At 42.9% G+C, this 26,342-nt stretch overlaps 1 protein-coding gene across 1 annotated transcript in view; it reads left to right on the top strand.

Moving 5' to 3' along the window:
* The window catches only part of DENND6A (DENN domain containing 6A), a 47,129-nt gene extending 31,986 nt beyond the window's left edge, over positions 1-15,143 (top strand). The window contains exons 12-20 of the mRNA XM_056129535.1: positions 398-492; positions 5,967-6,032; positions 6,117-6,181; positions 7,156-7,245; positions 9,016-9,069; positions 9,175-9,284; positions 9,907-10,009; positions 12,052-12,126; positions 12,711-15,143. Of these exons, the coding sequence (XP_055985510.1) occupies positions 398-492; positions 5,967-6,032; positions 6,117-6,181; positions 7,156-7,245; positions 9,016-9,069; positions 9,175-9,284; positions 9,907-10,009; positions 12,052-12,126; positions 12,711-12,842 (790 nt within the window). The 3' untranslated portion in view covers positions 12,843-15,143. The remainder of the gene's footprint in view (positions 1-397; positions 493-5,966; positions 6,033-6,116; positions 6,182-7,155; positions 7,246-9,015; positions 9,070-9,174; positions 9,285-9,906; positions 10,010-12,051; positions 12,127-12,710) is intronic.
* Positions 15,144-26,342: the final 11,199 nt, after the last annotated feature.

Here is a 26,342-nt window from a genome sequence, read left to right as displayed (position 1 = left end):
AATCCTAATTAGGAAATCTTTTATATCTTTATGCAAATAGATCTCGAGTGAAGCTCTTCACTTCGTATTTTATAGATATATGATTTCTTCTGTATCGTTATTGTACATTTTTATACCATCCTCATTGTTTCTAATTTCTGCCATCATTTCTGGCAATAGATGTATGTATATATGTGTGTGGTATGTATATATAAGTATACACATATGTATATATTTATGTATTTACCTGAATGCTTTTAGAAGAACTGTGTCTTTTCATCTTCTTATGCCTACTGCTAAACATGCCCTTCCCCCAAGGTATAGTAACTTTGTACTTCAAAACTATGAATTCAAAACTATCCTGTACTGATGGAAATTAATCTTTTTCTCATCCTATTTATGTTTTCTCTTTATATAGGCCCTCAGTCATATTAGGAGTAACCAACCCTTTTTTTGCCAAAACACTTCAACACTGGCCACACATTATTCGAATAGGAGACATTAAACCTGCAGGTAAAGTATAAACTTGGTGTCCTGCTTTTAAATATAATTTGATGGAGCAGGGTTATTTTCCCTTTTGTCACTTTAGTCATATTGATAGTAGTGTTCTTCAAGACAACATGAATAAGCATCTTTGGAGAAGAGCATAACTTTTCACTAAACAGATTCTTATGTGTATAACTCATTACATCATATTACAAAAATACAGTGTTACAAATATTGACTGAATCAAAATTTTGACAACAAAATAAGACCTCAAAAGGCTGGTACACACACACACACACACGGTTTAATTGGGTATATACCCTTTAAATTAGGATATGCCCCAATTAGAGGGGGATTTCCAAGACTGCTTGAAAAAAATCTTACAGAAGTTTTAAGTCATTCGAGGCTACAGCAATAGTACTGCGGGTGGGGCATTTGCCTTGCATGAGGCCAACCCTGGTATGATCCCTGGCACCCCCAAAAGGTCCCCCAACTCCTCCAGGAGAGATCCCTGAGTGCAGAGCCAGGAGTAAGCCCTTAGCATAGCTGAGGGTGGCCCAAAAATTAAAAAGAAGTTTTAAGTTACTCGGCTTGGCAGAAAATTTTTGGCAATATCTTAAAACAGTTATTACACATTTCTGTATCACTGGTAATAAGGAAGTAATCTAAAGATTGCAGGTTCTTTGAGGAAAAAACAGTATAGTTTTTGCTCATGGTAGCTGCTTAATAAGTTGTTTCCCCTTTTGTATTTTGGACCACACCCAGCAGTATTCAGTAGATGTTCTTGGCTGGTTGTTTGGGAGACCACGTGATGCCAGCAGTTGAACAAGGGCTTCCAAATGAGAAGCATATGATTTAGCCCTTTGAGCTATCTCCCCTTTCCAATAAATCTATTTTTGTTTTTGGGTGGTATCCAGTGCACATTGGGGCTACTCCCAGCTCTGTACATGGGGTCATTCCCAGCAGTGCCCAAGGGATGGTGCAGTGCCAGGAATTGAACCTGGCCCTCCTTGAGCTATCTCTCCAGCCCCACCATTTAAAAAAAAAAATTGCAGGGAGGGACACACATCTGAGTTCAGGGCTTGCTCCTGATTCTGTGCTCAGGGATCACTCTTGATGGTGCTTACATAAAATATTTTTAATGAGTAAATGATGGAAATATCATCAAGCTAGATGACAGTGGTATCTCTGACATTCCTGAATTTTTCATTGAATTGGTTGAACTGTTGAGATAACAAAAACATTTAATAACTATATTACTTTTAAAGACTTCTGTTACACACTGGAATATTAAAAAACATTATTTAACGATTCTGTTCTATTAGAAATATTACCTACTTTATACAAAAATCTGAAAAGACTTTAAGGAATAATATTTATTTATATTACTTATAGATCTTAAAGTCATTCTTACACTGAAGTCCTTCAAAGCAGAGGGCTTTACTTGGGCAGTTAGATTTATACCCTCTTAGGCAGAACAGACTCAGAACCTCCAATTCTTTTCTTGATGAAAGGATTAGACACGGTGACTGACTCATGACACTCTGTAAATGTCATGATCTGAACCCCTGCCATTGCATTAGTGATTACTAATGACATTTCAGAGCACAACTGTTACCAGAGCCTTAGCTATGAGTAGATATAAAAGTTGTGGGTTTTTTTTTTTCTTTTGCTTTTGGTTCAGTGATGCCAAGGACCAAATCCAGGCTCTCAGGCATGCAAAGCATGCATTCTATTACTGAGCCACATCCCCAGCCTGAAAAGACTTCTTTAAGCTTAACTTTGACATTTACTTATAAGGGTTCTTTCTGTTAATCTGGATTAACTAATATTATAAGTGGATTGCTGTTTGTCTTTTTCCGTTAAAAAAATCTGTTGTGATTTTGGTTTTTTTGCATAAAACCCATTAGTAAAGTTGCATGAATTAGAATGTCTATTTAACATTTTAAGAAACTATCCCAGTATTTCTCAAAGTAGTTTACTATTGTACGTACTTTTTGTTTGTTTGTTTGGGGGCCAAATCTGGCGGTGCTCAAGGCTCACTCCTGACTCTCTGTGCTCAGGGATCACTCCTGGCAGACTCAAGGGACTATATAGTGTGTTGGGGATTGAACCTGGTTGTCCATGTGCAAAACAAGGACCCTAGCTGCTAGTACATTCTTTTTTAATTGGGGGGGACTTCCCCAGTAGTGCTCATGAAGTTGGGTCTTGAAATTGCAAGGAGTATGTTCCACTCCGACGGATCATTACAGTTTAGGGGACTTTGTTTTGTTTTGTTTTTTTGCCACACTGGCAGTGCTCAGTGCTAACTCCTGGCTCTGCACTCAGGGATCACTCATGGCAGGATTCAGGGGACTGTGTGTGGTGTTAAGGATCCAATCCATGTTGGCCACATACAGGGCAGATGCCTTACCCACTGTACTATTGCTCTGACCCAGTCACTATAGTTTTTATAGTGTTTTGAAATCAGAAAGTGTAAGTCTTCCAACTTAGTCAAAAATCAATTTGGGGGCCAGAGAGGTAACATGGGTTATGGTGCTTGCCATCTTATGGCTGGATTCTGGTTCAATACCGAGCACCAAATGTGATTCCTTTTCACAGAACTAGGAATAAGCCAGATGTGAGGCAAAAGCCAAAAAAATTTTGTCTGTTCTGGATCTTAATATTTTTCATATAAGCTCTCGTATCACCTAGTCAATTTCTGCAAAAAAAAAAAAAAAAAAGGAAAACCGGCTAAAACTTTTTTGGGGGAGAGGGCTCCACACCAACAGAACTCAGGCTCTACTTCCCCCAGCTTTGTGCTTAAGATGAGACTTGGGGGATCAAATGTACTGAAGATCTAATCTGGATTGGCCACATATAAGGCAATTACCCTACCTACTATACTGTCTTTCCACACCAGGCTACTGATATTTTGATAGGGGTTTATTGAATGTTTACATCATTCATCTTCTGGCCCTCTTAGCATGCTATTTCTGTCTTTTTAGTGTAGCCAACCCAGGTTAGATGCCCAGCATTCCATATGGGCCCGAGTATCACCGGGAGTAATTCCTGAGAGCAGAGCCAGGAGTAACCCCTGAGTATTGCCAGGTGTGGCCCAAAAGCCAGAAAAAAACAAAAAGCTCTCTGTTTCTATAATTCCATACCTGTGATAACTGCAGTTAGCAATCTGATCTTCGAAATGATCTAAGCAAAAATATTTTGAGTCTTGATTTTCTAATTTCTAGATTGTATTTCTGCTCTTAGGTTCCTTTATGCTGGGAGAGGGTGGAGGAAGAAAGAAAAATAAAATCTTGAATATGTGTAATATGCTTCTGATTGTGTGTGCGTGTGTGTATGAGAAGCAAGGCAGTTTTCATTGAAAGTTTAGAAAGTTGTGAGGGGAGAGAGGAAGTACATGTTCACATCAGAGAGAACACGGACTTCTCCTTGAGTTGGTGTTGAAAATTTGTATGCCTGAGACCTAATGATGAGTAACTTTGTAATTTCACGTGACAAAATTACAAAAGGGAAAATACCTTCTTGAAAAACCAGCTGACGCTTCTAGATCTTTATCTTGAGGTATTTTTCTGCTAATAGAAATGGTTGTTTGCCTCACTCCACCTCAAGACCAAGACATGTACATGCTACAGAAGTTCTTGGTGGGGGTTAGAATTCGAAGGACTGAGCATATCGTTTGCAACCGGAGGGGCATGGGTTTACTCCCCAGTACCACATGCTTCCCAGAGCACTGTCAGGAGTGACCCTTGGAGCACTGAGCCTAGAGTTGTCCCTGAGCACTGAACTGACAGGTGTGTGTTTACTTCCCCCACCCCAAACACCAAAAAAAGGAAAGAAGGAAAAGTTATTCAGAACCCTGGCCCTCTCCAGGTCAGGTCAGAGACCATGGCATACACTGTCACCACCTAGTGGCAGTGGGAGCTTCTGCAGGTAAAATCCAATTTTGAGAGGTACCAGGGAAAAAGCCTTTAAATTGGAGTTGCTTTCAATTCTTGGAGGATATTTGGTATTTTATTCATATCTGCCGTATAAAATTTCAATTTCTTGTATATAACAAGTATTTTAAATTGTATGTTGAGACATAAGGGAGAATTTAAGTCAACAGTATTAATAAAAGATGAAATACCCATTTTATGAAATTTGCACAAATTCTTCTGACAATGCTGTAAGAATCCAGTTTCCCTCTATTCAGTTTTTTTTTTTGTTAGGGGCCATTTTGGGTGCTAAGGTCTTACTCTTGGCTCTGTGTACAGAGATCACTCTTGGTCATGCTCTGGGGACTTACGGAGTGCTGGCGATCAAATACTTGGGTCAGCTATGTGCAGGGCAAGCAGCCTACTACAGAACTATCTCTGCAGTTCCCCTTATATAATATTTTAGGGGGGTATTTGGGCCACACCAACTTATCCTCAGGGGCTACCCCCAGCCCTGGATTCAAGGGTCACTCCCAGTGATTGCTCAGGGAACAGTGCAGTGCCAGGAATCCAACCTGGATCTGCCACATGCGAGGCAAGCACCTTGACCCCTGTTTTATCTCTCCAGCCTCCCCTTTCTTTAGTTCAAAAGCAGGAAGAAACTCTTAAATGTTAATTGATGTTGATAATACTTTAGTCAACATTTGATTTCTGCTCGGTGGTTCTTGGCAGTGTTCAGAGTGTGCTACTAGTTCTTTGCTCAGGAATCAGTCCTGGAAGTGCTCCGGGAACTGTATGTGATGCTGGGGATTGAATGCAGGCAGTCTTTGTGCAAGGCAAATGCTTTACCCACTGACCTATCACTTAAAGCGATAGCACAGCGGTAAGGCGTTTGCCTTGCACGCAGCCAACATGGCTGACCCAAGTTCGATTCCTCCGCCCCTCTCGGAGAGCCCGGCAAGCTACCGAGAGTATCTCGCCCCCACGGCAGAGCCTGGCAAGCTCCCCGTGACGTATTCGATATGACAGACACAGTAACAACAAAGTCTCCAATGGAGACGTTACTCGTTACTGGGCCCGCTCGAGCAAATCGATGAACAACGGGAGGGCCTTTGGGCCACACCTCGTGGTGTTCTGGGGCTGCTCCTGGTGGTGCTTGGGGGACTCTGCAGTGCCAGGGATAGAAAGATCCTCATCCTCTTGCATGCAGAACATGAGTTATCTGCTATCGAACCCACTGAGTTATCTGCCTGGCCCTTATGTTAAAATTTACACTGCAACATCCCTTAAGTAATAAAGCCAACAGATTATTCTTTTTTTTAAAAAAATTATTTTTGTTTTTGGGTCACACTGGCAATGCACAGGGGTTAGTCCTGGCTTTGCACTCAGGAATTACCCCTGGCGGTGCTCAGGTGACCATATGGGGTGCTGGGAATCGAACCCGCGTCAAACGCAGGCAAGGCTAAACGCTCTACCTGCTGTGTTATTGCTCCAGCCCCGCCAATAGATTATTCTTATAAAATCTTAGTTTTTATAAGACAAAGTATGAAATTTGAATAATTTTACGGATCTTTATGTTTCCTTCAGGTGAAATTCCTAAGCAGGTTAAAGTGAAAAAATTGAAGAACCTGAAGACATTGGATTCTAAACCTGGTACTGACTTTTATTAATTTTTAAATATATACTTATAGGGTACTTGTAAGTACCTACTGTTTACCTTATTTCTTTTCTTCTTAGGAGTTTATACTTCTTATAAGCCGTACCTAAGTAGAGATGAAGAGATCATAAAACAGTTACAGAAGGTAATTACTTATATTAATTAAAATATTCCTGGTATGCCATATCCAGTTAGATGACCTGTACTTCATCATAATATAAAGTAAGCCCTCTCTTTTGGACCCAAAGTTCATAATGATTAGGTTCAGAAAAATAGTGCAGGAGCTTAGAGGACCTGCTCCGTGCCTGTGATGGTGAGTTCAGATCTCCGGTGCCCCACACGCACTGGGCACAGTCCTCACAGCTCAGCTATCTATGTTCCCTGGAGCCACAAACATTTCTGGCTGTATTGCAGCTAGGTGTGTGTAAGCCCCACAGAGCAAAGGTGAGCCCCTCACACCGAATTACATGTGTAAGCACTGCAGCTTGAGGAGGCAGATCTCAGTGGTCTCCACAGCTAAGTGTCTGAGCACTTCCTGAAGCGTGACCCAAACTCCAACACTCACAGCCAGGCTTGTGTAGATTGTAACAGCAACATCAATAACAGTATCTAGGACAGGGGAAGAGGAAAAGGATTAAAAAGAAACAAACTGCTTCTTTAAGTTCTAGGGTTTTTTTTTGTTGTTGTTGTTGGGCCATACCCTGGTGCTCAGAGGGAACGTATGTGGTGCTAGAGATTTGGACCTGGGATCACAACCAATGAAGTTGTATGCAAGGCAAGCCCTATACCTCTTGTACCTTGCCAGCCATACATTTTTGTTTTATTTCCTTTGAGGGATTTTTCCCCCCTTTGGTTTTCAGTTCTTGGCTACACTCTGCGGTGCTCAGGCTTTGGCTCTGTGCCAGAGATCACTCCTGATGGGGATCAGGGACCCAAATACAGTGCCAGGGCTCTAACCTGGGTTGAACCCAGGTTGGTAGCATACAATCCACGTGTTTTAACCTCTGTACTCTCTAGCAGTAAAAATATATATTTACATATCAGTTGAACTTTATAATTGTCCATTGTTTTATATGCCCTATCACTAGAATATAAATTCTCATTATTTCCTCTTTCAAGGGTGTACAACAGAAGCGTCCTTCTGAGGCTCAAAGCGTTATTCTCCGACGCTATTTTTTGGAACTAACACAAAGTTTCATCATTCCACTAGTAAGTTAACGTATTTTTGGTTAATTTAATGATTTGTTAAAGGGTTATGAATATTTTCCCATCCAAAGCCTAATTTTAAATTGTTTGGCCTGTTGTATTAAATATTTGTTAAACAACTTTTAGTGTTGCTGTGAAACTTATTTTGTGAACCTTACACTATCCTTGTGAAATAATATTTTTGTATTTTGTACTTTTAAAAAAAGTTATGCAGGGGCTAGAACGATAGCACAGCGGGTAGGGCGTTTTCCTTGCACATAGCCAACCTGGGTTCGATTCCCAGCATCCCATATGGTCCCCCGAGCACCTCCAGGAGTGATTCCTGAGTGCATGAGCCAGGAGTAACCCCTGTGCATTATCGGGTGTGACTCGAAAAGCAAAGAAAAAAAAAGTTATGCTGGAGCTTTTATTTCTGGTATTTTATTTTGGCTTATTATACCTCTATAGTGGTAAAGGCCTTAACTATCATATTTACTATCTTTTTCTCAGTCTGATATATGATAGCATTTAATAAAATATAGTTATTCACTTAACTCAGTAGGATGACATATTTAAAATACTAAAAGATGCTTGACAGTATTTACACGGTGATGTGGTTTAAAACTGGAGTGTAAATTAGAGAGGTAAAGGTAAAGGTAAAGGCCCTCCCGTTGTTCATCGATTTGCTCGAGCGGGCCCAGTAGCGTCTCCATTGGAGACTTTGTTGTTACTGTGTCTGGCATATCGAATACTCTCGGTAGCTTGCCGGGCTCTCCGAGAGGGGCGGAGGAATCGAACTCGGGTTGGCCATGTTGGACGCTTGTAAGGCGAACGCCCTACCGCTGTGCTAAATTAGAGAGGATTACCTGTAATTACCAGTGAAATATGATTTCTCAGAATATTACATGGGGGCAACCTTAGAAATCTTGGATACTATGCTTTGGGGAAGAAAGTCTTTTTCTTGGTTTGTGAATATCAATTAATTATTTCACTTTTAAATCTGTTTAAGTATAGGTACCGGAATGATAGTCAGTTGGTAGGGTGCTTACCTTGCACGAAGCAGACCCAAGTGTGATCCCTGGCATCGCATATGGTCCCCTGAGCCTCACCTGAGCACAGAGCCAGGAGTAAGCCCTGAGCACCTCCAGGTGTGGCCCAGTCCTCCCCAAAATCTGTGTAGTATGTGAACACATGGGCTGAAGACAAATAGATCTGAATTCAAGTTCAAAGTATGTGACATCAGCAAAGTCTTTTGAAGCCTATTTCCCCAATGATACCATCACATAGACGATATATTTAAAGGGGTAGAATGGTAGTTGTGGAGCAATAGTACAGTGGGTAAGGCTTTGCATGTAGCCTACCAGGGTTCAATCCCTGGCACCCCATATGGTTCCCTGATCCCCCAGGAATAATTCCTGAGTACAGATTTAGGCGTATGCTCTGAGCAGCCAGGTGCGACTTAAAAGCAATCAAAAAAAAATCAGGATTGTAAGATGTTGAATATATTTCCTGGCAGTTCAGGAAGTTTTATTATTAATCATAAAAATAGATGTAGTCTTCTGAATTAGCTTAAGATTTAGTTCAACTTTTTTTATTGAAAATATGACTTCTCGGTTCACCCTAAACTTTCATTATCTCTTTTATTGGGGGTGATGACATAACTGATGTCCATTGAAAGAGTATAGGATGAAAAAGTTGGAAACCCATTTCTTTGAAGTAGGTCTGTTAAATATTTTTTAGTATTCTCTTGGTAAGGACATTAACTAAGATTAACATTTCTTTTCTTGGTTTTAGGAAAGATATGTGGCAGGCTTGATGCCTTTAAAGAAAAGTATTTCTCCATGGAAGGTATATTTATGAGTAAATAAATTCCCGCTGGAGTTCTTTAACTGTAATCAACTTATGTGAATTATCCATTTCTAATTTTCAAATGTAGTACGTACTATTTTCTAGAGTCCACCTCAGTTAAGACAGTTCCTTTCAGAAGAATTTATGAAAACACTTGAGAAAACAGGACCTCAGCTGACTTCTAGGATAAAAGGGGATTGGATCGGGCTTTACCGGTTAGTCTTGTTTCTCTTTTTCACCTCTTGAACTTTACTTAAAAATAACATGGGACTGGGGCAATAGCTCAGGTGGCAGAACCCAGGGCATGTGTGAGACCCGAAGTTCAATCCCTGACCCCGCATAGCTCCCCAGAGTCTCTGATTGTAACCTTGGTTGCTCCAAGTACCAGCAAGCAATACCTGCCCAAGGACTGAACTGTCAGACCTGCACTGCCCGGCGTGACCTCTGTAAAAATAAAGGCATAAAGCAAAGGGAGCTAGAGTTGTGGCTCAGAGATGGAGCGCATGCCTCTTATGCATAGAGGCCCTGGGTTCAGTCCCCAGCCATGTATACACACACAGACACACACACAGAGTGTTTGTCATATATACATCCATATATGTATATATATAGAAGCATACAAGATGTGTATATATACATATATATACACACACATATGCATATATATGTACATCTATATACACACACATACATACCCACTATATATAAAGTAAAATGAAAATCTGGACATAGACATACTTTTTAAATATTTATGTAGTTCACTGCAATAATTAGAAGTTATAGGGGAGCAGATATAATTGAGATCCAACTTTGCTTTTTAAATTTTTACTTCTATAGGCATTTTCTAAAATCTCCAAATTTTGATGGCTGGTTTAAGACCCGGCGGAAGGAAATGACTCAGAAATTGGAGGCACTGCATCTCGAAGCTCTTTGTGAAGAGGTTAGAAAAGATTTTGTGATGAGTAACAAGTATTGAAAGTAAACATAGTCATCTTCAGAGTCTGGGATGTAATTGCTATAGTTACTACTTTATAAGAAATAACGTCTCTGGATCTGTTCATTGTGCTAACGTGCATTATATGAATGATAGATGTTTTATTGTTGTTTCTTTATATATACGAATGATGCTTTTTTGTTGTTGTTTTGGGGCCACACCAGAGGTGCTCACACCATACCAGAGGTTAGGCTTACCCTGCTATTATCTGCTCTGGGGATCACTCTTTTTTTTTAATTGAATTACCATGAGATAGTTACAAGCTTTCATGTTTGGGTTACAATCACACAATGATCAAACACCCATCCCTCCACCAGTGCACATTCCCACCACCAACATCCCCAGTATACACCCCCGCCACCTTTCCCACCCTCCCCCTGGCTCCATGGCAGACAATATTCCCCATACTCTCTCTGTATTTTGGGGCGTTATGGTTTGCCATGCAGATACTGAGAGGTTATCGTGTTTGATCCATTATCCACTTTCTGTGGTCCTGAGAACTGAACCCAGGTAGAGTGTGTGCAAGGCAAGCACCCTACCTGTTGTACGGTCTCTTCGAACTTTGCATGATGGATTTTAATCTTGACTGGTTACTGAATTAAATAAATGTATACGACCTGTGTAATGGATACCTGACACAAGTTAATTAATCTCTAAGTAGTAGAGCTAGCAGTGTGTTCAAAGTTCGCTCTGGGGGCTGGAGCGATAGCACAGCGGGTAGGGCGTTTGCCTTGCACGCGGCCAACACGGGTTCAATTCCCAGCATCCCATATGGTCCCCTGAGCAATGCCAGGAGTGATTCCTGAGTGCATGAGCCAGGAGTGACCCCTGTGCACTGCTGGGTGTGACACCCCCCCCAAAAAAAAAAGAGAAAGGTTTGCTCTGTCTCTAGGGCTTTGCTCATTTCTTTCTATCGTTGCAATCAGTGATCTCAGGTTGCTAGTTTGCCATTGACTACAGTGGGGTATTATACCACAGAAATTGGAAAGTGCTACTTTTCCTGGAGAATCTGTTAGTATATACAGACATCCTACTAGAATAGAATGAAGATTCAACTTCAGGCAGTCTTAACTACAGATTTGATCAGCATATCTTACTCACCTTCTAAATTTCTATTAACATTGCCTTGAATTTGAACTGACTTTGTCAATATGCTGTGATGTGTTTTCATACTACTATGAATCAGACCACTTGCTGGAGAGATAGTACAGAGGTAGTCAAGAGGAATACTCTAAGTACCTTCTGGTGTTGCCCAGTACATATATACATACATATATATATATGTTAAAGATAGTTTCGTTTTCATTTGTATTTAGCTTGAGGTGGGCTAGCCTCAGTGTTAACTTTCAAAACTCCGTGACTGATTTTGAAAGAAGAAATAAAAACGCAACTACAAATGAGTACATAAAGAGCTTGAAGGTACAAAGCGGACATTCAAGTATTTACTTTTGTTCAGCTATTTTGATTTGTTAGCTAATGTTTCTTATAATTAAAATACAGTTTTGGAGGGCTGAATAGATAGTACTGTGGGTATAGCCCTGCCTTGCTCATAGCCAAATTGAGTTTGATTCTCAGTACCCCATATGGTCCCCAAACCCACCAGGAGTTGATTCTTTGAGTGCAGAGCCAAAAGCAGCCTCTAAGCATTGCCAGGTGTGGTGTCCCTTCCGCCAAAAGAAAAAAATAAAGTATGCTTGTGGGGTGAGGGTTAGTATTGTACAGATAGTTTTGTTTTTCTTAATTAACAGGAACTTTTTACATTTTCCCCCAAATATTAGACAACCATTCAGGCTTATATTTAATTGATGCTGTTAAAATATCATGTACCCCAAAAATTGTGTACTGAATTGTTTTTGTGCTATAATGCTATGTTTGTGTTTAATACACTCTTTCCAATCCATCCTTTCCAATAGTCTATCCTAATGAAGTAGAGGGGTTTGACTATTATTTTGATTATTTACTGATTGTGGATTTGTCTGTTTTTTTAGGACTTGCTTCTCTGGACCCAGAAACATACAGAAGTAGAAACAGTGGACCTTGTATTGAAGCTAAAAAATAAACTGGTATGTGACCAAGACAAACATTAAATTGACTTTCCTATTACGATCTTTTCCTTTGAGGCGAGAAGAATGTATAATAGACTTCCTTTGTTTTCCACTTGGAAGGATGGTGGGGTCACAAATAATACGCATGCCTTAGAATGGTGTGTACACCAGGTTTACACATGGCAATGCATGGGTGTGTCATCGTCAGCATGGGTGCTGATGATCAAATGTGAATTTACAGAGGAACCCATTGTGCTTGTATTTAAAAATACATGGTATGTGTAGGCATTATTACATAGAAGTATTTGGGGGGACAGGGGGTGCTGTGTGAGGATAGACCTGATGGTGCTTGGGGGACGCTCCTGACTCTGCTCCTAGAGGTTCTCAGGGGACCAGAAGTGCTCAGGATCAAATCTGGGAAGAATGCATGCAAGGAAAGCACCTCACTTCTTGTACTGTCTCTCAGGCCCATATCTGGAAGCTTTATTGAGCTCAGCAGTGTTGTGTTTAAATGGCATGATTTTTTGCTTTTCCTCAGCTTCTGTAAGTTCTGGTCCAATCATTTGTTTCTAGATGAATACTTCCAAATGTTTCTTATTTAGTTGCAGGCGAATCGAGATCACTTACCTGTGAAACCTGACACCCTGGAAAAGTTACGGACACACATAGATGCAATTATCTTAGCATTACCGGAGGACTTACAAGGAATACTGCTCAAAACAGCCATGACTTGATAATTCCCGGATTTTCCAACCATAAAGGACTGTACACCAATGAAGGATACTGACATTTCAACAAGATGCAAACATGGCGGTCTCTTAGAGTGAAAAATAGCCGTGAATCCTAGACACAGGATGGAAAGACTATATTGTATATACAGACATTTTTAGTGCATTATTTTTTAAAATGTGTATCTGTGGTGACTCCACTCTAATTCTGAAACACCGAAAGGGATTTTGTATATTTTTAATCATGTTCTAAAGTGCTCTTATGGGAGACCTGTGGGGCCATCAATATACGTGATTCCAAGCTGCAGTGCTGGCATTGCAGATATATTTTTTAAATTGGTGCTGCTTTGCCCAATCATGTTAAACCTCAGGGTGATATAAAAATAGCATTCACACTGGCTGTCTTCTGAAGAAGGGAAAGACTGAACTGTCTGACTACAGTTATAGAAGTAGTTGATGCTTTTGTAGTGCCTTCCGTTGCCCTACATGTTTCACAGATGCAGCTGCTAGTCTTGGAGCTTTTTAACTTGATTATGACATGTAATCTTATGACATTCTTATGAGTAATCATTGCTTAAAAACACCATTAACACTCATTATGTCTATTAGTATGGTGCTTTCTTTTCTATTGTCATATAGGTTTTATTTCATTATTTTCTGGATCATTTTCATATTTAATCCTACCAGTTTTAAGAAGGAAGGCATTTAGTATTAATTATGAGTTTATACTAATTGGGCCTATTTTAATTAATGTGGATATTTTTCAAGACATTCTGCTTGTTAACCTCAGAATCAGCTATTTTAAAAACTGAACTGTTCTTATTTTAAAAACAATTGATACTATAATCATTTGAAGATAGGATTGATTTCAAATATTGTTTTTTTGAGTAGGGGATTTTCCCCTAAAGTTTTTCTCAAAACACTTTGCTATTGTTTGACATGGGAATTTTTTGCCTGAATCACTGTTATAACTAGTTTGTGTGGTAGTTACTGTGTTTGTCTTTGTTTTATTTAAACTATATACTACTTTGCCAAAAATAGAGGACTGTGGTTTGGTTGAGCAAGGCTATTGGGTTTAGGCTTGAATCAGTGTCCTGCAGAAACCACTGTATAAATAGTCACACATGATAGAGCACACATGTAAATAGCTGTGTCTTGAATCACCCTCCAAGTAACCAAATCTAGTTCGAATTTGTCAGAGATATGGCTTTCAGAATCCCTCTCTCATTTTTCTGTTAATATAACCTTTAAGGGCATTCCTGACCCAAGAAAAACTCCTTGTGTTTTTGACTGTGGTCTTATACCCAAATGTTCCCTTATTTTTTATGTTTGATTTTTTTTTTATATGAATATAGTCTCTTGAAGCATACCTCAAAGTCATAGAATAGAGCATTTGAAAGAAATCTTTGCCTTGGATCATGAGTTACTTTGTGAAGCAGCAGAGTTGTCCCAATGGAAAAGAGACAGCTACTTTTATATGATAAAGTATTTCATATCTCTCTGGGAAACCATATTTAGATATAAATGGTCATCTTATTATTTTTTTAAAAGGTGTATTTTAATAATCTTACAATTTATATGCAGTTTGTGACCGGAATTTGAAAGTTGTTAGTGTCATATCAAGGATATTTTCAATTATACCACTACAGGAAGTATTAATTTCAGTTTTATTATGCACTGCTAAAGGTAGCAAAGATGACAGTTTAATAATAGTATCTTCATATTTACTGTCTTTAACTAAAACCTAACACATACTAGAGCCAGAGAGATAGTACAGTGGTTAAGGCTTTAGCTTTGCACACAGCCAATCCTGGTTCAATCTGTGGCACTACATATGGTCCCCTGAGCATAGAGCCAGGAGTAACCCTGAGCACTGCCAGGTGTGGCGCACACACACACACACCCAGACGCACACCCCCTGACCCATGTTGAAAATGATTTCATACTTACACACACATACACACACACACACCCTGACCCATATTGAAAACCATTTCATACTTCCCCAACTTAATAATTTCAAATTATGTACTGAAAAAAGGTAACTTAAAATTTTTTTGGAAACCTGAGAAAGTATGACTGGTAATGTTTTTATGTGATTTTCAGAGTTTTCTCTCTCCCCCCCTTTTTTCTTTTGAGATCTGTTAAAACCTGCCACTTAATGTTTATCTCCACCAGCATCAGAAGGAATCACTGCTTTCAGGGTATAATGTAATGTCTACTGCCTTCTGTTTTCAGTGAAAAGAGGTTTTGTGAAGGCATTTATGGTCATTACCAAAAATTGAATTAAAGGCCTTGGATTTTAAAGCTTTCAGATATCTTGTTATATTTAAAGAGGATTAGAATGCTGTGGGGGTTTGGGGGGAGGGGGCGTGTGGTAAATGAATTTTTGCTTACAGAATTCCACTTCCAACTTCTTAATTTAATTGCAAATCTTTCTCTACATGCTTTACTATGAATAGATGAATACCTAAGTTTAGTACCAGAACACTGAAATTGATTTCATATGCTTCTTAACAGTGTATAAATTTTTATAATTTTTTTAAATTAGTCTAGGAATTGGTGGGCTGGAGCGACAGCACAGCAGGTAGGATGTTTGCGTTGCAAGCGTCCAACATGGCAGACCCGAGTTCGATTCCTCCGCCCCTCTCTTAGAGCCTGGCAAGCTACCGTGAGTATTTCGCCTGCACGGCAAAGCCTGGCAAGCTACCTGTGATGTATGGGTAGCCAATATATATTTTGATATGCCAAACACAGTAACAATTGTCACAATGGAGACGTTACTGGGCCCGCTCCAGCAAATCGATGAACAATGGGAGGACAGTGACAGTGGTTCACACATGGTGTTGCACAGGGGTTACTCCTGGCTTATGCACTCAGGAATTACTCCTGGCGGTGCTCGGGGGACCATATGGGATACTGCAAATCGACCCCAGGTTGGCCTTGTACAAGGCAAACGCCCTACCTGCTGTGCTATCGCTCCAGCCCTTGGAATTTCAAATGATTGAGACTGGAGAGATAGTACAGTGGGTAGGTCGCTTGCCTTGCATGTGGCTAACCTGGGTTCAACCCCTAGCACCCAATATGGTCCCGTTAGTACAGCCAGGGCACTACTACTGGGTAAGGCCCAAAAATCAAAAACAACTTTTTCAAATTATTTCTCTTCATGAAGGTGATAGTTGTATGATACTGTTGTTTAGATATTAATTTATTCATTACAAACATTGAGGGGGCTTAAGAAATAGCACAGAGGGTCGGGGACTTACTTGCCTTGCACATGGCTGACCCAGGTTTGATCCCCAGCATCTCATACGGTCTCCTGAACACCAACAGGAACAAATCCTGAGCACATAATGCAAAGCCATGAGTAACTCCGGAGCATCACTGGGTGTGTCCATCTGCCCCCCCCCCCAAAAAAAACCAAACATACTGAGTACTATCCTTTTTGCAGGTATTGAGTAATATCCTTCAACAAATAGTATAAATTGTTCCAGTTCATTTCAGTGATAACATTGAAATTTGTCCTTATTTTTCTATTTATCACTTTATTTTTAAATACCAAATTTCACATTCTTTTTCTATTATTTATTTGGCTTGGAGGCCACACCCAGAGGTGCTCATGGCTTACTTCTGGCTCTACACTTAGGGATCACTCCTAGTGGAAATCGGGGACCATGTTGGATGCCAGTGGCTAATCCGGGGTTGGTGAGCAAGGCAGGTGTTTCACAAGCTGTACTATCTCTCCAGCCCCGTTGGGGGAAATTAAAATAGATTTCTAATATTAATCTCTAAAAACAGTTGAAGAAGACAAACAGTTTCTCTAATTATGAATAAATAACATTTAAAACGTTGAGAGAAAGGCCAGAATGATAGTACAATGGCTAGGGTGTTTGCCCTGCATGCAGCAAACCTGGGTTTGAGCTCTGGCATCCCATATGGTCCCCCAAGCCTGCAAAGAGTGATCACTGAGCACAGGGCCAGAAAAAGGCCCTGAGCACTGCTGTGTGTGGTGTGTGGTCCCCTGTGTAAACCCCGCACTCTTGGGCTGTGAAAACCCCTCACGCACAGAGCTGTGTAAACTCCTTCACTCGGGGATTATACACTAAAGGATGTTTGCAGGCTCTCTGCGTGGCTCTCTCTCGCCGCCCACGTTCGGTGCTCTCGAGCAGCTTCCCCACCCAGGATGGCTGTTGCCTTGGATGGACAAAGGAGGGCCGAGCTGGTTGCTGATTAGTTGCTGTTTATTCAATCTCTTGTCTCTCCCAGCTCTAACCAATCCTCTCTCTAACTCGCTCTACAACGTTCTCTGTGACTCCTCTCCAATCTTCCCAGCCACTCTTTTTTTTTTAAAATTTTATTGAATCACCGCACACTACCTCCACTACCTCCTCTACCCAGCCACCGCCATGCTCCAGGACCCTTTCCGGACGCTTGGGCCGAGATTCACGCATGACTGAAGCCCCACAGAACAAGATAAGCGGAACTCTGAGACCTTAGACTCCAGGCTCAACAGATCCGGGGACAGAGATTCTCTGCTTGCTCCCACCAAACCACAGGGATTAAAACCAGGAGCCCCACCCTACCCTGCCCTACCGCACAGGCGCGTGACACATTATAAGACACTTAATACCCATCTTCCAGAATTGCCGCACCGTATTTGATAGGGTTCAAATATGGTTTGAACCATGGGAACACCTACAAGGGCAATTAGAGGCCTCCCTAAAAGCCTTTATCCCTCTCAGAGAGCCTGGCAAGCTACTGAGAGTATTCTGCCCACATGGCAGAGCCTCGCAAGCTATCTGTTGTATATTTGATATACCAAAACCAGTAATTACAATGCGTTTCATTCCCCTGGGCTGGAGCGATAGCACAGCGGTAGGACATTTACCTTGCACGCGGCTGGCCCGGCCAAGCTGGGTTCGATTCCTCCATCCCTCTCGGAGAGCCAGGCAAGCTTACTGAGAGTATCTCGCCCGCACGGCAAAGCCTGGCAAGCTACCCGTGACATATTCAACATGCCAAACACAGTAACAGCAAGTCTCGAAATGGAGATGTTCCTGGGCCCGCTCGAGCAAATTGATGAACAACAGGAAGACAGTGCTACAGTGCTCATTCCCCTGACCCTGAAGGCATCACCAATATGGTGGCAGCGTTGAGAAGGATGAGGAAGGAGAGGTTGATAAAATCTCAAGGCCAAACTAGGCTGTCAAAATAAAGGAAGACAAAAATGATTGTACTTTCAATGCACGTATGCTAGCAAGCACGTGACAGGGACAAATGGAGACGTTACTGGTGCCTGCTCAAGCAAATCGACGATTAACAGGAAGTCAAGTGATCAAGTGATTGAATCACCACGAGATAGTTACAAGCTTTCACGTTTGGGTTACAATCACACAATGATCAAACACCCATCCCTCCACCAGCGCACATTTCCCACCACCAATATTCCCAGTATCCTCCCCCTTCCCCACCCTCCCCCTGCCTCCATGGCAGACAATATTCCCCATACTCTCTCTCTACTTTTGGGCATTATGTTTTGCAATACAGACACTGAGACCATTATCTATTTTCAGCACACATCTCCCATCCTGACCTGTTCCTCAAGCCATCATTTTCTTAGTGATCCCTTCTTTATTCTGCTGCCTTTTCCCGTTTGCTCATGAGGCAGGCTTCCAGCTATGAAGCGATCTTCCTGCCCCATGTATCTACTATCCTTAGGTGTCAGCCTCATGTTATGTTGTTTTATACTCCACAAATGAGTGCTGTCCTTCTATGTCTGTCCCTCTCTTTTCTGGCTCATAATCATTTAGCATGATACTCTTCGTGTGTATCCAATTATAAGCAAAGTTTATGACTTCATTTCTCCTGACAGCTGCATAGTATTCCATTGTGTAGATGTACCAAAGTTTCTTTAACCAGCCACCTGTTCTAAGGCACTTGGGTTGTTTCCAGATGTTGGCTATTGTGAACAGTGCTGCAGTGAACAAAAAGCAACCAGTGCTGGTGTGGATGTGGGGGAAAAGGGACGCTTTTTCACTGTTGGTGGGAATGCCCACTAGTCCAGCATTTCTGGAAAACAATATGGACAGTCCTTCAAAAACTAGAAATTGAGCTTCCATATGACCCTGCAATACCACTTCTGGGAATATATCCTGAGGATGCAAAAAGAGCACAGTAGAAATGACAACCCCAGCCACTCTTACTCTCAGCTCTCAGCCTTCTCTCTCTAACTCGCAACCTTCTCCTCTAACTCTGTCCCTTCCCTCCGTCACCTTCAGTTCCCTCAACCGCTCTTTTTCTTCTCTCACCACACCTCCCCAGCCACGTCTCCCCACGGGAAGCACAATCAAAATGTTCCAGCCTTCCCGACCACCTGCAGCCCATGAGGGCAAAACAGCCCTTAAGGTGTGTTTCTTCTCTCCTTAGACCTGCAGCTTGATTAACATCTTTAATTCTACTTCCTAATATTTAACCATTCTGTATCGACACAATGATAGACACTTTTAGGCTTGTAGAGTGACTCCTGGGGACATCTCACAACAGACTCAGACTACAGTGCTCAGGTCGGATTAATCATTCCTACCCCATCAGGGTCCAAATCAAGTTACTGCTTTTTGGACCTTGACAGAAGCTGTCCATGACCAAGCTCTTAACTTATAGTTAAGCATTAGGGCACTTTGGCCAGGCCCATTTTGATGTCAGGGTGGCTCAGAGCTCACCGCTTGCCCTGGGTTCATCTAGTCCCTTGTCAGGACCCTGCTTTTAGGGATGTAGGAAGTAACGGCAACTGAGGCTTAAGAGAGCAGATGTCCAGGAAGTAATATTATCTGGAGTCAACCAACTCCCAAGCCATAGGCTTGTCTTTTTTTTTTGTTTTTGTTTTTCCATTTTTTATAATTTTATTTATTGAATCACCATGAGAGCAGTTACAAAGCTTTTGGGTCCAAGTCTCGGTCATACAATGAAACACCCGTACCTTCACCAGTGCCCATTCTCCACCACCAAAAACCCCAGTATACCCCCATCCCACACCCTCCCCCTGCCTGTGGGGCAGATGATTTCCACATTACTCTCTCTCTACTTTGATCACATTCAATATTTTGACACCAGACCCACCATTATTTGAGATTTTACCCCAACACTCAGATCTGCTGAAAAGGCAACAATAGACAATTTGTTTTCTATTGCTGGTTATGAATAACATATTTGTGTGGCTGCAATAGGGCCATGTGGTTTTGAAATTCCGAAATTTTAACACTTAAATCTGGAGGGATTTCTGCCAAAAGTCACTGGGTTTAGAGATCTGCTCCTGAGTCTCTGGGATCATGGCCGTTGAGCAGCTTGATGAGGAGCCAGAAAGGCTGTTCGTGGGCGTTGACCTGGCTCCCCCTGCCCCCCCATCCCGTGAGGCCCAACAAGTTTCGTCACTGCGGGCCCAAGCCTGACTTTCCAATGGCCTCTGGAGGATGACAGCCACCAAGTCGCCAAGAGGGAGCAGACGGAGGGACAGCACCCATTCCCCCCTGGGCGACAGTAACCTACTGCGGGGTCCGGACACATTTCTGCCAAAAGCCGCTGGGTTTCGAGATTTGTTTCTGAGTCTCTGGGATCATGGCCGTTAAGCAGCTTGATCAGGAGCCAGAGAGGCCATCCGTGGGCGATGACTTGGGGTCTCGTTGGGGTGGGGAGGACAAGCCCGGCCCCACCCCCATCCCGTGAGGCCCTGTGTGTCTCGTCACTGGGGGTCCAAATGTGACTATCCAGTGGCCTCAGACGGATGGCGGCCACTGGGCCGCCAGGGGGAACAGGCCAAGGCATGAAACCTATTCCACCTGGGTTGGCCCAGCACCGGTAGCCTACTGCAGAGACCAGACACATTTCTACCTAAAGCCACTGAGTTCTGAGATTTGTTTCTGAGTCTGTGGGATCATGTCCATTAAGCAGTTCAATCAGGAACCAAAGAGGCCTTGCCTCCAATTATATAGCTGAGCCGGAGGTAGTTTGTGGGTGTGTCTCCCACATACCTAACTTTTGGCCGTTTACTTTCTTGGTAAACTTTGACCCAAGTTTTTGGGGTCTGGCCAAAGGCACAGCAGCAATTTTGGGGTATCTGGAAGTCTGAAGGCGCCAAGAGGCTGCTGATGCATTCACCTCACAGGTACAGATTGACCTGCTGGCGGCACCATACCCCCTAGGCTTGTCTTTTTAACTGTTTTCCTGTATCCATACAAAAAGCAATTGCTCTGAAATAGCTAATCATGCAAAGGACATTAAGGGGAAGAGAAAGACAATATCACAAGCCAGAGTCTGATCAGGAGATAAAGATAATTGACAGGTTGGGGGGTAATCAAACACAAGCTCCTAGAGACCAGGGAGGAAGGGCAAACTAATATTATCCTACAGCCCCCAAACAAACCAAAGCAATAAAAGAATGCAAGCTCTCTCTGCCCCCAAGAAAAAAACCTCATGAGCTAGAGCAACCGTGCAGTTGGTATGGGGCATTTGCCCTGCATGTAGCCAACTTGGTTCGATATCCAGCACCCCATAAGGTCTCCCAAATCCCACCAGGAGAGCAGAGCCAGGAGTAAGACCTGAGCCCAGCCAGGTGTGGACTCCTCATCCCCTCTCCTGCCCCCCCAAAAAAGTGATGACTCCTGGGTCCAGAGAAGTGTCTCTATTGGAGCCCTTGCCTTGCAAGCATATGGTCATAAAAAGTTCAATTTTTGTGCCACCACAGATGCCAAGTACAATCCTGGCAGCTCTTTTATTTCAGCCTGCAGCCAGTTGTGTGTAAGCACTACAATTAAGGTAAAGGTAAAGGCCCTCCCGTTGATCGTCGATTTGCTCGAGCGGGCCCAGTAACGTCTCCATTGGAGACTTTGTTGTTACTGTGTCTGGCATATCGAATACTCTCGGTAGCTTGCCGGGCTCTCCGAGAGGGGCGGAGGAGTCGAACTCGGGTCGGCCATGTTGGCCGCTTGTAAGGCGAACACCCTACCCGCTGTGCTATCGCTCCAGCCCCTACAATTAGAGAGGAGAAATGTCTGATGAACATAACTATCACTGTCCTCCCATTGTTCATCGATTTGTGTTTCTCCTCTCCTTAGACCTGCAGCTTGATTAACATCTTTAATTCTACCTTTGCTGGAGCGGGCCCAGTAACGTCTCCACTGTGACAATTGTTACTGTGTTTGGCATATCGAATACGTCACGGGTAGCTTGCCAGGCTTTGCCATGCGGGCAAGATGCTCTCGGTAGCTTGCCGGGCTCTCCGAGAGGGGCAGAGGAATCGAACTCGGGTTGGCCTCTTGCAAGGCAAATGCCCTACCCACTGTGCTATCGCTGTTGAACATGATGACCAAACATATATGTGGGGCTGGAAAGACAGAACAGTGGGAAAGATGTCTGCCTTGCACATGGTTGGCTCCAGTTCAATTCTCACCACCCCATGTGGTTCCTTGAGCAATACCCAGAGTGATCCTTGAGCAGAGGTAGGAGTGGCCCCCAAGCTAAAAAAGGATGTGTAGTCACTATGACCAGGCAAATAATCCCTGGCAAGCAAATCATGGGAGGACTGCAATGACTTCTAGAAGTACTACAACCTGTGTGTGTGTGTGTGTGTGTGTGTGTGTGTGTGTGAGAGAGAGAGAGAGAGAGAGAGAGAGAGAGAGAGAGAGAGAGCGCGAGCGAGCGCACCATAACTTGAGAGTCTGGCTCTCTGTCAAGCATGTGTGTAACCCTCAGTAAGCATTGTGGCCAAACATATGTGTGACCGCCAGTGACTGCAACATCAGCAACACAGAAACGGGGAAGGGATAGAAAAAATAATTTTATCTAAAATATGATATCCTTTGCTCGATTTGCTCGAGCGGGCCCAGTAACGTCTCCATTGGAGACTTTGTTGTTACTGTGTCTGGCATATCGAATACTCTCGGTAGCTTGCCGGGCTCTCCGAGAGGGGTGGAGGAATCGAACTCGGGTCGGCCATGTTGGCCGCTTGTAAGGCGAACGCCCTACCGCTGTGCTATCACTCCAGCCATGATATCCTTAGGCCACAGAAATATCCCAAAGGACCAAGGTGCATGCCTGCCATGCATAGGGTCCCAATTTTAATTTTTTTTTTTTTGGTGGAGGTGGGCGAGTTTGAGGTCAGACCTAGCTATGTCTGAGGGCTATTCCTGGTTCTCAGGAGTGATTCCTGGTGGTGCTTAGGCATCCTTGGCATCTCATATGGTCCCCTGAGCACTTGATCACTTGACTTCCCGTTACTCGTCGATTTGCTCGAGCAGGAGCCAATAACATCTCCATTCGTCCCTGTCGCGTGCTAGTATAGCCCAATGGTGTCTGTCTGTTCTAGGAACACGAAGAGCCTCAAACCGATTGTTCAGGGTCTTGACGAAGAAGTCTGACCATCTTGTAGCACTGCCAAGAGTAAATCCTGAGTGCAGAGCCAGGAGTAAAGACCCGAACATCACAGTGTGTGGCCCAAAAACAAACAAAAAGTTGTCACTTACAACGGAAAGCCCAAATTAAAATGACAATGAGTTATCACCTCATACCGGTGAGAATGGCATATATCAGAAAGGAGGATAGAACAACCTGTGCTGACAAGGAGGTGATGAAAAGGAAACTCATGCACTGCTGGTGGGAATGTTATCTATTTCAGCCCTTATGGAAAACTTCGTGGAGATTCCTCAATAAACTAAGAATAGCACTACCATCTGATCTGGCAATCCCACTGCTTGGTATCTACCCACGAGGCACAAAAACATACATTCAAAAGGACAGACGCACACCATTATTCACTGTAGCACTTAGCACAAGAGCCAAGACATGTAATCAACCCAGATGTCCAACCCAGATGAGTGGATCATGAAGGCGTGACATATACACACAACAGAATACTATGAAGATTCAAGGAATGATGAAATTATGCAATTCAATACAATTTGGATGGAACTAGAGGAGTTATCATTTTTTAAAAAAATTGAATCACAGTGAGATATACAGTTACAAAGTTGTTTATGATTGGGTTTCAGTCATACAATGTTCCAACACCCATCCCTTTACCAGTGTGCATTTCCCACCATCAATATCCCAGTTTCCCTCCTATCCCAGTCTACATCCCAGTCCCCTGCTCTTCTGCCTTTATAAATGGCCCCTCTGTGTCTCTGTATCTGTGTCTCTCTCTGTGTCTCTTGTCTGTGTCTCTCGTCTCTCTCTCTCTCTCTCTGCATTATGGTTTTCAGTACAGGTTCTGAAAAATTCCCTACTATCATTGTCGTAGTGGTCTCTTCTTCATTCTAACTACCCTCTCCCCCTGAATTGTGACAAGCTTCCAACCGTGGGTCAGTCCTCCTGGCTGGAGGATATCTTCTAACTTACTTAAGCAAAGTAAATTAGAAGAAGAAAAATTCTGAGGATCTTCCTTATCTGTGATATACACGGCATCAAAGGGGAATACCTAGATCACCCTGGCCCTAGATTATAGAACTGTAAACTGTACAGGACAGGGAAGGAAAGAAATCAAGAGAGGAAGTAAGAAGAGGTGGATAGGAGATAAGAGGGACAGAGGGCAGGTTCTCAGACACGTTGGCTGTGCAGAGCTGTGCCACAGGACCAACAAAATTGAAAATATGACATCCAAATTAAAATATTCAAACGAGTCTGTCAAGAAGGCAGGCTTAGGGGTGGGAAGGAAATGGGACACTGGTAGAGGGAAGCTGTTATTAGTGTGGGGTTGGTATTGGAACACTGTGTGCCTGAAACTCAACTATGAATTACTTTGTTTTGGGGCCATAGCTGGAAGGACTTACTTCTGGCTCTATGCTCAAGGATCACTACTGGTGGTGCTCAGGGGACATATGGGGTTCCAGGGATCAAACCCAGGTTGGCCACATGCAAGGCAAGCACTCTACCTGCTGTACTATTGCTCTTCCCTTACTATGAATAACCTTGTAAATCACATTGCCTTAATAAAAAGTATTGAAAAAAAAACTGGAGCTGGAGAGATACAAAGTAAAAACAAAATCTGGGACCGAAGCCATAGTACAGCAAGTAGGACAATTTCCTTGCACGTGGCTGACCTGGGTTCGATCTCTGGCATCCCATATGGTCCCCAGAACACTGCCAGGAGTAATTCCTGAGAGCAGAGACAGGAGTAACTCTTGAGCATGGCCAGGTATGACTCAAAAACAAAATAAAACAAAACAAAGCACAAAGTCTTTATTAAATCAAAAAGGTATTGAGGGACCAGAGAGGTAATATAGACAGTAGGGCACTTGCCTTGCATACAGCCAACTTGGTTCTATCCCTGCGCTGCCAGGAGTGATCCTTGAGCACAGACAGAGCAATAAAACCATCCCGCCCCCCCAGACCTCCCCAAAAGTTATTGAACATCCTATTAACACTTATTAGGAATTTAGTACTCCAGACAGGAAAATGTGAAATATATCTAAAACAATGGTTAATAAACCAAAGTCAGAATACTCTTAAAATTATTATAAGCAGGGACTGGATCAATAGCACAGCAAGTGGGGCATTCGCTTTGCACATGGCCGACCTGGGCTGGATCCTGACATCCTGTATGGTCTCCCGAGCACCACCAGGACTAACTCCTGAGTGCAGAGCCAGAAGTAACCCTTAAGCACCACCAGGTGTGACCCCAAAAAAACAAAACAAAATTATAAGCATGGCATCTTATTTAAGAAATAAAATACGGCTGGAGAAATAGTACAGTGGGTAGGATGTTTGCCTTGCGCACAGCTGAACTGGGATCAATCCCCAACATCCTATATTGTCCTCCAAGGAACACCAGCAGTGATTCCTGAGTGCAAAACCATGAGTAACCTCTGAACACCACATATTGTGGTCCAAAAACCAATATATAAAGGGGCAGAGAGACAGTACATTGGATAGGATGCTTGCCTTGCATGTGGCTGGCCTGGCGTTCAATCCTCGGCATCCCATATGGTCCCCAAGCCTTCCAGGAGTGATTCCTGAATGCAGAGGCAAGGGTAACCCCTGAGCATTGCTAGGTGTAGCCCCAAAGTTGCGGGCACCACATATGCTCAGGCAGCAGAGCACTGTAGCACTGTCCTCTGTTGTTCATCAGTTTGCTCCAGTGGGCCCAGTAACGTCTCCATTGTGAGACTTGTTATGGTGTTTGGAATATCCAATTTGTCACGAGGAGCTTGCCAGGCTTTGCCGTGCAGGCAAGATCTCTCGGTAGCTTGCCGGGCTCTCCGAGAGGGGCGGAAGAAAGCCCCAAAGTTAAATTAAATAAATAAAAAATATCCAAATAGATGCTGCAGCTGTGTTCTCACAGTCTCCTGGCTGAGATCTCTGGAGCCTTCATCTGACGGGGCAATCTGAGACTCCTGTCAAAAGGCCCAGCACCCCACCCATACTGGACCTCCTCTGGCCTACAAACAGCCCAGCTCCACAACTAATATCAGAGAGATCTAAGCTGCTGATTCATCCCAGTTACACGGCTCCTGGAGCACG

This window comes from Sorex fumeus, unplaced genomic scaffold (assembly GCF_029834395.1).
Source record: "Sorex fumeus unplaced genomic scaffold, SorFum_2.1 ptg000072l, whole genome shotgun sequence".
NCBI lineage: Eukaryota > Metazoa > Chordata > Mammalia > Eulipotyphla > Soricidae > Sorex > Sorex fumeus.
The sequence above is the reverse complement of the archived record's forward strand: the minus strand, read 5'-3'. Positions and strand labels throughout refer to the sequence as shown.